This window comes from Ascaphus truei, chromosome 6 (assembly GCF_040206685.1).
Source record: "Ascaphus truei isolate aAscTru1 chromosome 6, aAscTru1.hap1, whole genome shotgun sequence".
NCBI classification, from domain to species: Eukaryota; Metazoa; Chordata; class Amphibia; order Anura; family Ascaphidae; genus Ascaphus; species Ascaphus truei.
In genome coordinates, this window is record NC_134488.1 from 84,599,717 (window position 1) to 84,615,793 (window position 16,077).

At 40.9% G+C, this 16,077-nt stretch overlaps 1 protein-coding gene across 4 annotated transcripts in view; it reads right to left on the reverse strand.

The window, feature by feature from the left end:
• ACOT7 (acyl-CoA thioesterase 7) overlaps positions 1-16,077 on the reverse strand; it is a 264,500-nt gene that overhangs the window by 144,587 nt on the left and 103,836 nt on the right. For all 4 annotated transcript variants that reach the window (XM_075604977.1, XM_075604975.1, XM_075604974.1 and 1 more), the window contains exon 3: positions 8,617-8,773. In XM_075604977.1, coding sequence (XP_075461092.1) covers positions 8,617-8,773 — 157 coding nt within the window. The remainder of the gene's footprint in view (positions 1-8,616; positions 8,774-16,077) is intronic.

Below are 16,077 nucleotides of genomic sequence, written 5' to 3' on the forward strand. Positions count from 1 at the left end.
AGCAGGGATTGTCCTTGACTCTCACAGCTTGTCTTGAGCCCTGCCAGAAGAAACAGCAGAGCTGCTTTCAAGACCCAGGGGAAACTTCTAAACCTGAATGCTAACAAAACCTGAGGAAAGGTAGCAACGCAGGAACAGAGAAGATTTTCCCTCCAAACCACAAGGAACAGATAAGACTTTCATTTATGAGACTTTATATATCTGCTTATTTTCATGCTATATGTTTGGGGCTGGGAGACATGCTTATCTAAAGGGAGTGTGGACTGCATACAGTAGTATTTCACTAGAAATACTCCCAAGTGAATGGAAGCTTTGTTTACCCCTTGTTTGGATGGTTTCCTGATGTTAAGGAAACAGGCGTAATAAAAAGCCTTATTTAATTTCACTATAACCAGACTCCCTTGCATACCTCTGTGAGCGTCCGCCTACATAGACACACAAACATTGTTATGGGCTTTCATGAGTTGATTGCTGTGCTTGGGTACCCTGTGATATTATTAGAAAACCCAAACCTAGTTGCCTAATTCTTAGAAAACAGACAAAGCCGTGGAACTGCTTCCCATAGGAAACAATATAATCTCTGTATAATAATAACTTTATTTCATATAGCGCTTTTCTCCCAATGGGACTCAAAGCGCTTAACAATAACACTATAGTTGGCAGTATACAGCACGGTACATAGGTTTTTTTTTTTAACATACAGTCATCAGATTATAAACTCATCAATCTATGTAAACAGGGATTTAAAGTGACTTGCCCAAAATCACAAAGCCGACTGACACCAGGATTTGAACCAGGTTCCTCTGCTTCAAACTCGGTGCCTTTACTCACTGAGCCACTCCTTCACCCAGTACGAACGAGGATGAAGAACAGTTTGTCATAATAGACTGCTCACTACGACATTAAATATATAAAACTTGTGTGGGCGCATATGTGACACCAGAGAAGGTGGTCGATTGAGGGTTGGGCCCTGTTGACGAGTGGTCTTTACCGCATATTTTCTGCTGACATAGCAGCAACTTGCATTCGTCACTTAATCTATCTGCCAGACATCCGTGATGGTTTCTAAACAAACACCAGCATTAAGTCTGAGAGACGGAAATAAACATGCTCGGCACGACAATGGGGTTTCAACATGTGCTCAGCCCGATAATACTCGAGATTTGAAGCCAGCCGTTGACCAAAAGAGACATGAAAGAGCTCTTTGGCAACATCAACGACTGAGACACTGATTGAGCGACCAGTGCTAAAACAGGGATATCCCTAATACCTGGCCTATTCATGGCCCTTGAGGACTGGAGTTGGCTCCTGCAAGAGACATGTGCAGAGGTACAACCAGGGAGACAGATTTGGGGGAAATTATACTGTGGCTTTATATAACCCATCACTTTAAACATTGCAAAAACCACAAAATAAATAAAAACAGCCTATCCATTTGTAAGGGCTAACTCACTTCCCCAGGCCATATCTGCAGGGCTGGGAGGATATGCCTCTTTCCAACCTACAACACCCAAAGTTCTAAGAGGTACCTGTAAGCAGGGACCCTTTGTGGCAGTCTCCGAGTATGGTTGGTGTCCGTTGAGGGGCCAGCCTCTAGCAAGTTCCAGGGTCCTCTGTGCCCAAGAATAGAGGTCTGGCTCCATGGGTTTGTTATCAGCCAAGCCTTGTGTTGAAGACACCTTTTTGGCAGCACAGTTGTGACTGTGCTCAGGAGTCTCTCTCTTGCAGTTTCCAGTAGGAGACTTTTCTACAGTTCTGATTAGCCAAATGGAGATTGGTTAATTGTCTATAGCTGCAATCAACCAGTTCCCTGCTGGATTTCTCTGACCACTAGAGGCCTTCTGTTGAAGCCTCATTGAGACAGGGTTAAGTCCCTGTTACAGCCCCTTTAACCGGAACTTCAAAAAGCACTCAGGGGTAAGACTTAAAATCATTTCTCTAGGCGAGAGGACAGACTCTCAAAACAGGTTAGACAAAAGTTACCCTACTTCAATTGCAATTTTATGACTTACTGGAAAAAGACAAGAGAATATATTAGGGGAATCCTTGATGGAGAAGGATTTAGGAGTGTTTGTAGACAGCAGGCTTAGCAATAGTGCCCAAAGTCATGTAGTAGCTGCAAAGGCAAACAAGATCTTATCTTGCATTTAACGGGCAATGGTTGGAAGGGAAGTAAACATAATTATGCCCCTTTATAAAGCGTTGGTAAGACCACACCTTGAGTATGGAGAACAATTTTGGGCACCACTCCTTTGAAAATACATTATGGAACTAGAGAGAGTGCAGAGAAGAGCCATCAAATTAATAAAGGGGATTGACAATCTAATTTATGAGGAGAGGCTAGCTAAATTAGATTTATTTATATTAGAAAAGAGGCATCTAAGAGGGATATGATAACTATATACAAATATACAAGGAGCTTCCAAAAGAACTATTCATCCCAAGGGCTGTACAAAGGACTCCGGGCCATCCCTTAAGGTTGGAGGAAAGGAGATTTCACCAGCAACAAAGAAAAGTGTTCTTTACAGGGCATTAAAATGTGTAATTCATTACCCTTGGAGACTGTGATGGCAGATATAATAGATTTGTTCAAAGGTTGGACATCTTTTTTAGAAAGGTAAGGTATACAGGGATATACCAAATACGTAAACATGGGAAGGATATTGATCTAGGGAGTGATCTGATGGCCAATTCTTGGAGTCAGGAAGGAATTTATTTTTCCCCTTATGAGATATCATTGGATGATATGACACTGGGGTTTTTTGTTTGCCTTCCTTTGGATCAATATACTCTAAGTATGGATATAGGATAACGTATCTGTCGTCTAAATTTAACATAGGTTGCACATGATGGACGCATGTCTTTTTTCAACCTCATCTACTATGTAACTATGTAACTTGGAAAATAGGGCTCGATGAATTAATTTATGTATTCATAATATCCCCGAGTTTTGTCACAAATCTTGAGGACTGGCCTCTGAAACAGTTTCAATCTCTGCTCTCCGATTTGCCGGCCAACCAATTTCTGTTGCACCACTCTCAGAGCCTCGAAGCCTAGATCATCTAATTAGGGATATTCATAATAATACGCAATTGTTCTATTTCACTTCTATAAAACTACGGAAGCAGTTCTATTTTTAGTCAGATATAAATCCAAAATCACCCTTGAAGAGACCCAACTCCATCTAGGTCTCTTACACGCAGATGTAGCCTCAACCAAACCATAGATATTCTCAGAGATACTAAAGTACACTATACATGGGGGTTTCCCTTTAAATTGATTGCATTCAACAAGTGCAGGCCTAACTGACAGATCCCGTGCATGGCGCAGTCTTTTTAGAGAGAATGGGGCTTCACTCTTCACTGCCGCATTTTCAGCAGGGTCACGGACCAATTGGAACTCAAGACTCCCAAGCCAACTTGGTCTAAGTCAAAGAGAATCTGCCAAAAGCTACAACTCCGGTAGCAGGCTGGTTTCATCACCTCTGAGTCAAATAAAAGGGCTATAGAGCCAAGTCTTTGATGGGTTTGTTAATTTGGTCCACCATACTTACCTTGGTGGCACTCCCTTCCTCGCCACGTGCGGTGCTCCAGCTCCCTGACCATCTGTGATCTCTGGTCGGACAGATCTCAGCTAAGAAATGTTTTTACATCTTTAAATAGCTTGCCAACAACAATTTTTCCTGTTTTGTTTAATCCCTATCCTGTCTTTAATAGTCGATCATGCTATTATTGAATTAAAAATAGGCAAATTAAATCACTCCTTAAAATACCAGATGTTACTGACAAAATGAATAATGATCTAAACATTTTTTTTCCCCAAACCAACAAATACATTAATTGCTCCTCTCCTACCCTCTGGGAGGCACATAGGGCCATTTGAAGAGGAAAATTAATAAGTACAGTGCCAAAGTTTGAACAGATCCTTATCCCCCTCATGCTTAATTTATTTAACCCAATTTCAGAAGGCAAATATTTCCCACATGCAATGCTCCATTATTTTTCTATTTTGATACATAAAGGAGGGAAAAGACTTGGGAATTAAATATAAATATTAGCCACTAGACTAAGCTAATGTTTACCAAATTTTATTCACTCTGACCAGGTTGATTTTATCCCAATAAGGCAGGTCTCAGACAACTCAAGAAGAGCAATAAATCTAACCCACATCACAGTCGTGTTGTGAGTAGCTCTGCATACAGAGAAGGTATTTAACCATGTGGACTGGGACCATATGTTTAGCACAGGTTTCCTTGATAAGTAGAGTTAGCTCCATAAAATTAATCTACACCCAAGATTGATTTATCTATTTCCCACTCTTCTGAACACTATTTGTAAGATCTACAGTCTAGAATCATTAGTTTTATCTGACAAGGGAAAATGACCAGCGTTATCAAGAATATTCTGTTTCATTGGGGTTGTCTCTACTACAAAACTGCTCATGTGAGCCAATTAGTTTCATGGCATGTAAGGAAAGAACTCTGGGTTGTGTTGTGATTAAATCATCTCTCCTGACCCCTGCGGCCCTAGACATGTAATGTAGCTTCTAAAGTCACATAGAGCCTCTTTAGCAATTATGTCTCAAACCATCTCAGACTCTAAAAATCAGGAACCCTATCCACATGAAATGTAATATATGGAATGAAAAAAAGCTGCCCAAAGCACACAAAATGTGAAAATAATTAAGTTGTTATGAAAACAAACTATGTGCTAGGTTTGAATTGACACAATATACTGTAAAAGTGTGTATACTGGATGAAGTTGTTAGTGCAATATAAAGCCCAACACATATAATAAACCACAGTGTATAAATCGAAAATATTGATCAAAATTGTGATATACAATATAAACTTCCCTATGGAGTCAATGGGTTTGGTGCTGGTTCGTATGGGGATGTCAAGGCATCACCATCTACATAGGCAAAGAAAAAAGAAAGTGCAGGACCTCATTGCGTAGTATTTTGAAAAGGTATATATTGGTTAAAAAAGAGTTGGTGATATATGCACATACAGCAATACAATCAATATAAGCATTTCGGTATCAAAGCCAGATATCCCCGTGGCACGGTGTATTCTCCACATCTATCCACGGATGCCTCACCAAATCTTTGTAACCAATATAGCCTGGCCCCCCCTGGTCCCCTGTTTGTCCCCTTACATTTCCATAGAAGTATAGCAGCAAGGGAACTGCAAGTTCCAACAGCCTCATGGGCTGCAGTCCACATGTTGCCAGGCAACCAATAGGGCTGAGAGATTCTGACAGTTGGGATTCTGACAGTTAAGGGGACTGTTAGTTGGAGCCAGGGCCGACAAGGGGAAGGGAGGGTCTGAGTGTCAGTGGCACTCAGACTAGACTAGAAACTCCCCTTAGGTCCCAGATAGGTCCCAATCACGTGAAGCGGGTGACTGCTGAAGGGAAGGCCCCTTAGATAGGGATGCTTACCCATTTTACTATAGTGTCAGGGACACAAGGAAGACGCCGTGTGGTGATCAAAGGCTCTTAAAGGCGAGACCCTCCTACCGGAGTTCACCCAACGCAGAGGTGGACACCATCGCTGAGGGCCACGTCGCTTGATCAGACGGATCCTCATTTCTAAGTCGGCCGCACTGAGTACTGGAGTACTCGGCAGGTACCTCAACAAGTGCACAAACAGTTCACGGGAGAGAGCTACTCCTTACACTTTTGGATAGGCTGGACACTGGGAAAGGGACAGCAGGGTATTGGTGCATAGCACCCAAAGTACATTTGGGACACTCATTGGTGGTACTGGGTGGGGTGCTCATTGTACTGTGATGTGGTGTTATGTTGCATAATTGTTGTTATAAGTTACTGTTCAGTAAATACTGTTACATATACCCTTGTGTGCAATTACTGACTGTATTGTTTTTGGAGGGGCTATCCCACTGTGTGAGGATCATTCCCAACTCGTGGCGCTGTTAGTATATTCATTACACACACCCCAGGCTCCCAGTGGCAGAGGATCAGGCCCCCTGTTTGCCACTCAGGTAATAGCATAATACGTGGTCACCCTAGACAAGGCACGACAATATATACCTTTTCAAAATACTACGCAATGAGAGGTACTGCACTTTCTTTCTTTTTTCTCTGAAACTCAATATGACGGACAGAAATTCCTTAATGACAACTCTTTTTGGTAACCCAAATTTTAAACCAGATCTATCCGTTTCAAATGATAATAACTGCTGATCAAAAGGTAGCTACACATTTGGCAAAACTAAATCCTTTGAGACATTCGCTAGGGAATCGCGACTTACGGAACAGAAGTTTTTGCTACCTAACACTTAGAAATGTAGTTCTCGCTCCAAATCCCAGGGCTTCGCTGTCTATGTCTTTGTGTCGGTCCATTCTCTCAAAGGGGCATTACTTCTGTTTTACAGATCTTTTTTATTCTCTGAATTCCATCTTAAATATAAGTAAATGAAGCAATGAGAACTAGAGTTCGGTCAGGAGCTTGACTCAGAAGACTGGGAGGCGATTTTTGAAGCTGTGTGTGTACGGTGCTCAATGACAACACATACACGCTATTGTTTAGATTTCTTAATCCAGTTAGACTCAGTTATATTCCATGGAACATTCTTCATGTGTTTTAAAGGCTGTGGCCAAGTGAGATCTTTTTTTCATGTGTGGTGAACATATCCAACTATTTATTTATTAAAATGTATTACCAAGAAGAAATACCTCTCGTTTTCAAGTATGTTCTAGGTACAGAGTTATAATAATACATGGTTACATTAAAAGAACAGAGGTTATACAGTCCATTCACAGACATTTTTATCACAGATAAAAGGGCTATTGAGTTTCAGATTGAAATTGAGAAGCTTTAACATCACCAAATATCAACAAACGGCAGCAAACGGCTCACACCCTTTAGCTGACCTTCGGCTGTGCCAAAGGCTGTCCGCCTTTGGGGCGATGCAGATGTACACTGAACGGGTTCAGATTAAATGCAGCTGTGAATTCAAAGTTCTTTGTCCTCTTGGTCATTAACATTCCAGTGGGTGGGGTTGACGTTCCACATAGTACAAGCAAATGTTAACTCTTAGTATGCTGGTTCTATGCAGAGGGAGCAGCTTTTGGGAAACCCCATCAGCCGTCCGCCTTTGGGGCGACGCAGATGTACACTGAAGGGGTTCAGATGGAATGCAACTTTGTTGTAGAGGGTGTCTATTCTGCTAAGGTGATTTTGGGGTGCTGTATCATATACTATGGCCCCATAGTCTATAATTGGCATTAGCATCAGCAGACTTCAGGAGGATTTGTTCCTATAAAGTATACCTAGTTTGGCATGGGATTTAGATATCAGAATATCAATATGCAACCCAAATGTTAAATGGGAGTTAATCCATATGCCCAGATACTTAAAATTAGAAACAGGGGCTAGAATAGTGTTAGAGTTGGTTCTGATACTAAATCATAAAAAACATTCATACAAAGTGTGTGTGTGTGTGTGTGTGTGTGTGTGTGTGTGTGTGTGTGTGTGTGTGTATGTGTGTGTGTGTGTTTGTGTGTTTGTGTGTGTGTGTGTGTGTGTGTCTCTCTCTTTTGTTGATTAAATCAGAACAGTTTCGAAACTAACAAAAGAGAGTAGAAAAAAAGAATGTCGTACATCCGACTATACATTTATATGTGCATCATGTAACTTATTGTTAACTGTTTCTATTGACCCAGCTCGAGTTACATGCAGATACAGCCGAGGTTAAATTGGAGAAAAGTACATTAATTAGACAAACATCAATTTAGCTCAGAAATGGCCTTTATACATGGAGCCCATAATGTTTCACATGACTTCTGGAGGAAAGAATAATAAAACTGTAACAGTCACAAACTTTTCGTTTCTAATAAGACATATGATTGTGAGTGCATATCTCACCACTATTCCATACTCAATAATTTTATTAACAATACTACAATATCCCCCTCTTCTCTTTCCTATATGCCCAAGGACCTATGTTTGATATTTGGTATAAGTATACTTTATTACCGGTATTTGGTATAATAAGTAATCCTATTGGGAGATCGCTGTCACACCTCAATTCTTTCACGTCATTATTATAAATGGCTGGAAACAATATACAAGTGCATGTCCCCCAAGTGCTATGTACATGAAAATGCAGACTGTTTACAATTGTACAACTACATGTCTGCCAATATTTACGAAGCTGTGGTACACCTGTTCTGCGTCCGAAGACTCCTCGCGGCCTATTCAAGTGAATGGGTCGGAATGTGTTTTATGGAACAGTAAAGCTCAGTAAATATGAACCCAAATGTCTTGTTTTCTTATAACTTGTAATTAACAGATATTTTGTACAGCTAAATAAATGATAGATGTCGGTTAATGTGCCAACTGGCACATTATTATTTTAGATTTTCAAGAGATTTGCGTACCTACCAATGTTGAATTACAATTTCTGACACCTTTTGTGATTTTTCTGAGGCTAATTCTCTATACTGCTGTAATAAAGGCAATGTTGACAGCAGTGAGCCATATGGTGACCTGAATATTACTCCCTACCTTCTGTTGATTTTCTTAACTGTATCATAACTATAATCCTTACTTAGCGCTTTATAATCTTCACACGTGCACACCTAGACTTACCTGTTAAGATGTTTTCTGCCATAACATTAACTTGCACCTCCACAGAATGCTTTGAAGTATAGGTGATTTCAGCACTGACATGACCCACTTCTCCTATACACATTGGCGACAAGAAGTCTGTACGTTCCACACGAGCCAATGCAGCTACACATCGCTCCTAGAACAAGACAAAACGAATATAAAGATGCCGATTTAGATTGTAAGCTCTTCGGGGCAGGAATTCCCTTTTCTAAATGTTTACCTCTATATCTGAAGCTCTTATTCCCATTATGTCTCCTATTGTATTACTGCTGTGAAGCACTATGTTCATAGAGAGTGCTATAGAAACAATGATATAATACATGCATTTGATGATTGTATGTACTTTGATCTGACATAAAATGCATTTTCTTTGAAGTAGAAGGATTTCTTTCCACAACAGGTGATAATTGCGGAATTGTTTCCCTTCGGATGCTGGAGGGATTGTGAGCAAAACCTCTGCATTTCAATTTCATAAATCAATATCTCAATTAAAATGCTAATATGATCATTTTATGAAAGATTGTGAGAGGTATGATAAATGTAGTCATAATGTACAAGTCAATTCAGCCGTTAGTAAAACATGCTTATTTTATTGCTGGACACATTTTATGTATCCTCATATGATGGTAGGCATTGGAAAATCTTATTTATATTTTAATCTAGCTTTCATTTGCTCAAATCATATTCCAAGATCTGTGTGCACTGTACATAACTGAGCTCACTTTGACATTCATACTGAGAGAGTAGTAACATTACAAAGAAGGACCAGATCCGGCCCCAAAATCTATGTCTCAGGACCGCTTAGTTTACAAGTGTTGAATTCATTATGCTGTTAGGAGTCTGCATTAGCACCTTTCGGCTGAAATAAAACCAAGGTAAAAAACAGAAGCAGTGGTAGCAGAACAAGAGTAGTTAAATGTATCAACACTGTACTGTATGTATAGTCTCTGCTTGTCTTGAGTATCAGAGTTGAATACAAGCAGTCTACCTGGTAAAAGAAACATTTGAAAGTGTGTCCCACAGTAAGTGGCAACAGAGAGAAACATGTCATATCCATGCGCCCGCTGCTTATTAGCAAAAACATTACGTAGACGTTTCCCTGATAGAGGTGGCTAATTGTGCATTCCTTGTCTAATGAGCTGACACAACAATGAAGAAGTTGCACTAACAAAGCACACAGGAAAGTATGTGCTGGCTACAGACTGAGAGCCTGAACCTTTAACTCAAATTTGAAGCATCGCTCGGTCACGCATCACAAAAGAAAAAAGGTTACAAACGAAAAATGGAAAATATCACTTGTGACATTTACATGCCTCAGATAGGTCTGCAACCCTGCTTTCCCCCATTATCTCCCAGCATACAGTGCTTCCACTGGGGCAGGTAACAACCACACCTTACATATATTATGTGGGGTACAAAAGTGACAAAAACCCTCAACCGTGTAGCGTTCAGCAAATGGAAAGATTACTTGTGAGCACATTCACGTCTAGAAGAATTGAATACTTACTATATCGTCTACTAAACAAAGAACCTAGAGCACCACCTAGTGGATAGCACAAGCAATAAAAAAGGCTAGTAAAATCGGGCAAGCCTGAAAAATACGATTATTCTTCAACTCATTGGAGCAGTGTTTCTCAGCCTTTGTATTGCAGGGCCCCCATATTGAGATGATCCAATTTCTGAATTGCAGCATCATTTTATGAAGCGTCACATTTATTAAAGTTCCAATTAAACTGGGTAGAAACTGAAAGTAAGTATTATTAATTACAATATAACTTTCCACTTACAATTAAACTGTTATCATAAAATAAAAAAAATATATTGGCAATAAATTCCCTTGTTGACAGTGGGGCAGAAAAACAACGCAGCATTCTGATTCATGCAATGCACTTTTCTACAAGGCACCCTTAAGGTTAGTCTGAGGCACCCATGGGTTACATGGCACCCTGGTTGAGAAACACTGCTCTAGAGGTTATAACCAATGGTAGAATCTTGTGGCTCACAGTAATTCACAATCCATTGTTTTATGTTAACTAAGAAGATGTTAAAGGCGATCTCTCTATTTTGTGCACAGGAGGTATACTAAATAAATGAAATATCGAAACATGTATTCCATTATTTAACTGTATTGTGTGCACTGTTGGTATTTTGGAATCTGTGTGTAACAGTGTTACATGTAAGAGAACTTGCTAATCAGGTTTTGTTTTTTTTACGTGACACTTCTTTGCTGGCACCTACCACAAACCAAAATCTCATAGGACTAATCCGTTACTGCCAGGCGTGTGCACGATCGTGTGCGCTCCTGCACCCCAACTGGCTAAAACATATAACCACATTTACACTCCCGTGCGCCGGCGCTGCGAGCATGCTCTGAAGCGGCCGTCGACGTGCGCATGTGCAGGAGCGGCCGCGCCTGCACTCATACGCAGGAGCGGCTACCGCCATGCGCAGGAGTGGCCGTCTCCATGCATGCGCAGAAGCGCGTTTCCTTGCGCAGAAGTGTCCGGCCCCTTAAGCGCATGCGCAGAGTCTCAGAAACGGCTATGGCAATAGGTAGCAATATAAAAATTAACCCTTTCAGTGCTGATAAGCATTTCTGTACATTCTGTGGGTTCTTCTAACACTGAAGAGGTAAAGAGAAGAGCTAATATCATCATAATCTTCAGCCCTGGTCTATCCACTGCTGGATGAAGGCATTCCCAATGATCTGCCAGGTACTGCGATCGCAAGTCTCTCTTCTCCACGTTGCTCCAACACATTTTTTTATTTCATCCTCCCATATTACTTTTGGTCGTTGTCTTTAAAGACCAGCCAGTCTTAGTTTGCAGCACACACAGGACGAGTTATATAAGCACTGTACGGTGGAGGGTTTCTGTCACTTTTTTACTCACAATAACTTATTTTGTGTCTGCTTGCAGCCACTTCCAGCATCACATTGCAAAGCCAGTATAACCAGCCTCATATTGATGGGACTCGAACGGTCGAAACAGCTGTCTGTGAGTAGGTTTACTGCCTATGCACTTCTGTAACCCAGGCTGTACTGAAAGAGCTGTGTAATACGGCAGGCACATGCATATAGGGGTCCATGTTAAAATGGATAAAAAGTGAGCCACTGTGAGTGCTCATTTGCATGTCATTACCCAGAATCCCTGGCTGCAGTGGAAGCATTATATGCCAAGACCTATCTGAGACGTGTGAATGTGCTCACAAGTGGTAATTGTTATGGATAAATAATAATAAATAGCACATTCTTGTATAGCGCTGCTAGTTTTACACAGCTCTTTACAGAGACATTTTGCAGCCACAGGTCCCTGCCCCGTGGAGCTTACAATCTATGTTTTTTTGTGCCTGAGGCACAGGGAGATAAAGTGACTTTCCCAAGGTCACAAGGAGCCGACACCGGGAATTGAACCTGCTTCAAACTGCGTGCCTGTCAGTGTCTTACTCACTGAGCCACTCCTTCTCCAAATACAACAGTAACTATCTGAACATAGAAAAGCTACTGGTACTTCTCGGGTTGACCTGTCCCATTCATGTTTCCTGATTTTGTTCTTATCTTTCAATTAGATATTAATTTCTGGGGGCATACAATTAATTTCAAAGCTTTTCTACATTACATAGCCTGAATACAACCGGCAAAACAATGCTTTTTATACATTTTATAAGGCAAGTCAATAGATATACAGTAAAACACCATTGACTCTTTTTGGCTCTATGCCTCATAGTAATTTTATGCATTGCTTTAGCAGCCTGGGTGCTATTAGATTACACAAAGGAATGTGTCATGGACACCTGGAGTTCTTCAGCAGATGAACAGCAATTGAAAGGATCACAGAAAGCAAGATCAACGCCGCCCTTCTTCTAAATCACAGTAATAAAAAAACTGCTATCTATAGACTAAAAATAAAAATTCTGATGTAACTACTGGCAAATCATTTGTTAAAGAAGCTACATGAATCAATTTAAAATCATCAAAAATATATCATCTTCAGCGCTTGTCGATCCACTGCTGGATGAAGGCCTCCCAAAGGATGTTCCAGGTACTGCGGTTTCAAGCCTCTTCTCCACGTTGTTCCAACACATTTTCTGATTTCATCCTCTCATCTTACCTTAGTTCTTTGTTTTGGTCTTTTATTTGCTCTTGGAATCCAGTCGAATATCATCTTTGCCCAACGATGATCCTTTCTCCTTGCGATTAATCTGTCCCACTGCCATTTTAATTTCTTCACCCTTGTGATTATGTCACAGACTTTTGTTTGGTTTCGAACCCATTCATTATTTCCCCCCATCTCTGAGGGTAATACCCAGCATACAGCTGTCCATATTTCTTTGAGTTGTCTGAAGCTTCTGAATTAGTTTTGCATTTACACTGGTCGAAAACGTTCCTCTTGAGGCACAGTGGAAGGTTCACTTGAAAGATTGTCTTGTCTCTTTAAAATGAGCTCCTCCCTGTCAAGGTCTGAAAGAGAATAAATGGGGAGAGTCTGTAATACCAGATCAATAGGGATGCTTGTTGGTAGCTGGAACCAGGAGACCAGATCCGCGATGTGATGTAGGCAGAGAGTTCAGGAAGGAGCAGGCAGGAGCGGTAGTCGGACGATCCAAGGTCAGGGCAGGCAGTAAACAGAAAAGTAGTTGATCAAACTAAAAACGTCAGAGCCGGGAGCAAAGTATTAGGGCAAGTCGGAATCGATACCAGGATTTTGCAAGAGCCAGCAGTGTCAAGGATTGATCTATGGCTGGAGTGGATCCCAGTGGCAAGAACTGCAGGGAGCGTGGTCACGGTCACAAGGGTCGGAGGCAAGCAGCAGATAGTGTGGTCGGGATCACAAGCAGAGGTCGGCAACGAGGAGACAGGAACACAGCAATAGCAACAAATACAGGAACCTAGCAGGAGCTGAAGGAACCAGTACAAACAGGCAAGGGTGGAACAGGAAAGGGAGGTAGAACACCGGAGCAGAGGCGTCAAGTTTCAGGGTCTGGAATTTTCTTTGAGAGTGCTAGCAGAGCAGCAGCAGTCCCGGTGGATAAGCATGGGTACTGCAGGCTAGAACATGACATTACTCCCCCTCCCAAGAGCGTTCTCCAGACAATCTTTCCTAGGCTTGTCTGGATATCTCCGGTGGGAAGCTTTGACTAGTCGTGGAGCATGTATGAAATCTTTGTGTTCCTAGGACCTCTCCTCTGGGCCTTAGCCTCCCCAGTGGACCAAGTACTGTAGATCGCTTCGTCAATGCCCAAACGCTGACATTAACCCTTTCCGCTAACCTTTTGAGGGGACCAGGAAATCCCCTAATCTGGACTGTGGCTGCAGGACTAATATCTTAGAATCCAACTGTTTTATTATTTTAACAAGTACACGATTAATTTATTCTTCTTAGGTTCTATTATTTTTATTGTTCATTGTATACATTTTATAAGTGGTTTTTACTAGTTTTATTTATTTGTATATCCATTAATTGGCAAAACGTTTAGCGCTTCCTTCCACTTTTGTATATTGTTGCAATGTCGGATTGGTCCTTTCGGTCTGGCCATTGGCTTGCGGATGATAGCCAGACGATAAATTTAAACGAATTCCTAGACAGGAACTGAAAGTCCTTCAAAATTTTGAAGTGAATTGCACCCCTCTATCAGATATGATCTCATCTGGAGCCCAGTGAAGCCGGAATACCTCTTTCACGACCAACTTGGCTGTCTGGTCTGCTGAAGGGAGATTCTGGGCAGCAATTAAGTGAGCCATTTTTGTAAATCGATCCACTACTACCAGAATGATATTATGTCCAATTGATATGGTAGGTCAACAATGAAATCCATTGATATGGACCCACAAGGACGAGTAGAAATCGGAAGAGGCAGCAGCAAACCCACAGGGGATGCTCGAGGAGTCTTGTCTAAGCACAGGTCTCACAGAAGAGGACATAGTCTTTAACATCTTGTGCTAATTGAGGCCACCAAAAAGAGTAAGACAACAGTTTCTGCGTCTTGAGGACACCTGGGTGACCAGCTGGTCGGTAGTTGTGCATTAATTGGAGCACTTCTAATCTTACCTCCTTAGGGACGAACAGACGGTCCTTACAGTTCCACAGACCATCACATAGAAATAGTTCAGCTTCCGGTGGAGGTTTATTAAGAAAAGAGTTCCCTTAATACACGTAATGCCCAGAAATGTTTTCTTTGGTAGAATAGTTTCTTCTTGCTCTTTATTTAAGTAGATAGAGATGAAGAAGCGCTCAAATGCAAGGTATAATAACCAATAATAGCCAATGCCAGTATCCAAGGATAATCCAGAAACAATAATAATGAATTGAAGTAGTAGCTAGCAATATTGGGTTAACAAAACCTCCTGAAGACAGGTAATGGGTAGGAATGACCCCCCCACGATAAGTCTCATTGGAAGTACCCCTGTAGCAATAATGTACTCACAATTCCTCAGTTTATGGCTGGCAGGATGTGCAGCTTGCAGTGGTAGTGAATACAGAGAATGGGAAGGAGCGCACGATCCGTCGGGAGCAAGGAGAGGACCCAGTTCAAAAAATAAACTTTATTGTGTCATAGACCTAAAATCCAACGCATTTCGAATGCTAGTGCGTTCTTTATCAAGGATAACATACACTTTAAAAACATCCAAATATATACCCCTCTTACCTGCGACCCGTTCGCGCCAAAAGAACCGCACACTGACGTCATGACGGCCGTGCGTGCCAACTCGCGCATGCGCGAACCGCCAAGACGGCGAAGCAGTCAAAAGGGCGTAAGTGGTGGCCAAGGTAGGGAGGCAGGAAAACTAACTAAGGGCAAAAACAACGGTAACCCAAAAGTGACAAATAAATATAATAGCATAGATATAATCTTAAAGCTATAAATAATAATCAGCCCTTAAAAAGAAAAGGAGAAGAAAGAAAAGAAAATAAGGGAATAGAAAAAAGAAGAAGAAGGAAGAAAATAGAAAGGGGGAAGAAAAGAATAAAGCAAAAATAAAATAATAATAAGATAACATTTAAACAAAAAAGGGAATGAATAAAACAATATAAAATATTAGTAACTTGATAAGATAATGGAAATACCACATAATCTAGATATATAATAATCATAATAAAAATTATTATTATTAGCAATTCATGAAAAAATGTCTGAAGATAATGTATTAATAAAAAAAAATTATAAATAATAATAACCACAGGAAAAACAGATAAAAACAAGGAACCAGAGCTAATCATGAAAATACTGGATAAGGAAACACTAGATCAAAGGAAGTGACTCAAATGCCATTCAATATTTAAACCGAAGGGAGAGCGTGTTCTAAGAATAAAAATCCAATAAGCCTCGCTTCGGTTTAATAAATTGATGTGGTCACCACCCCTCATCCTGTTGCGAACCAATTCAATGCCCAAAAATGAAAAGTTACCAACGCCTCCCTGTCGACACTCAGAAAAGTGCTTG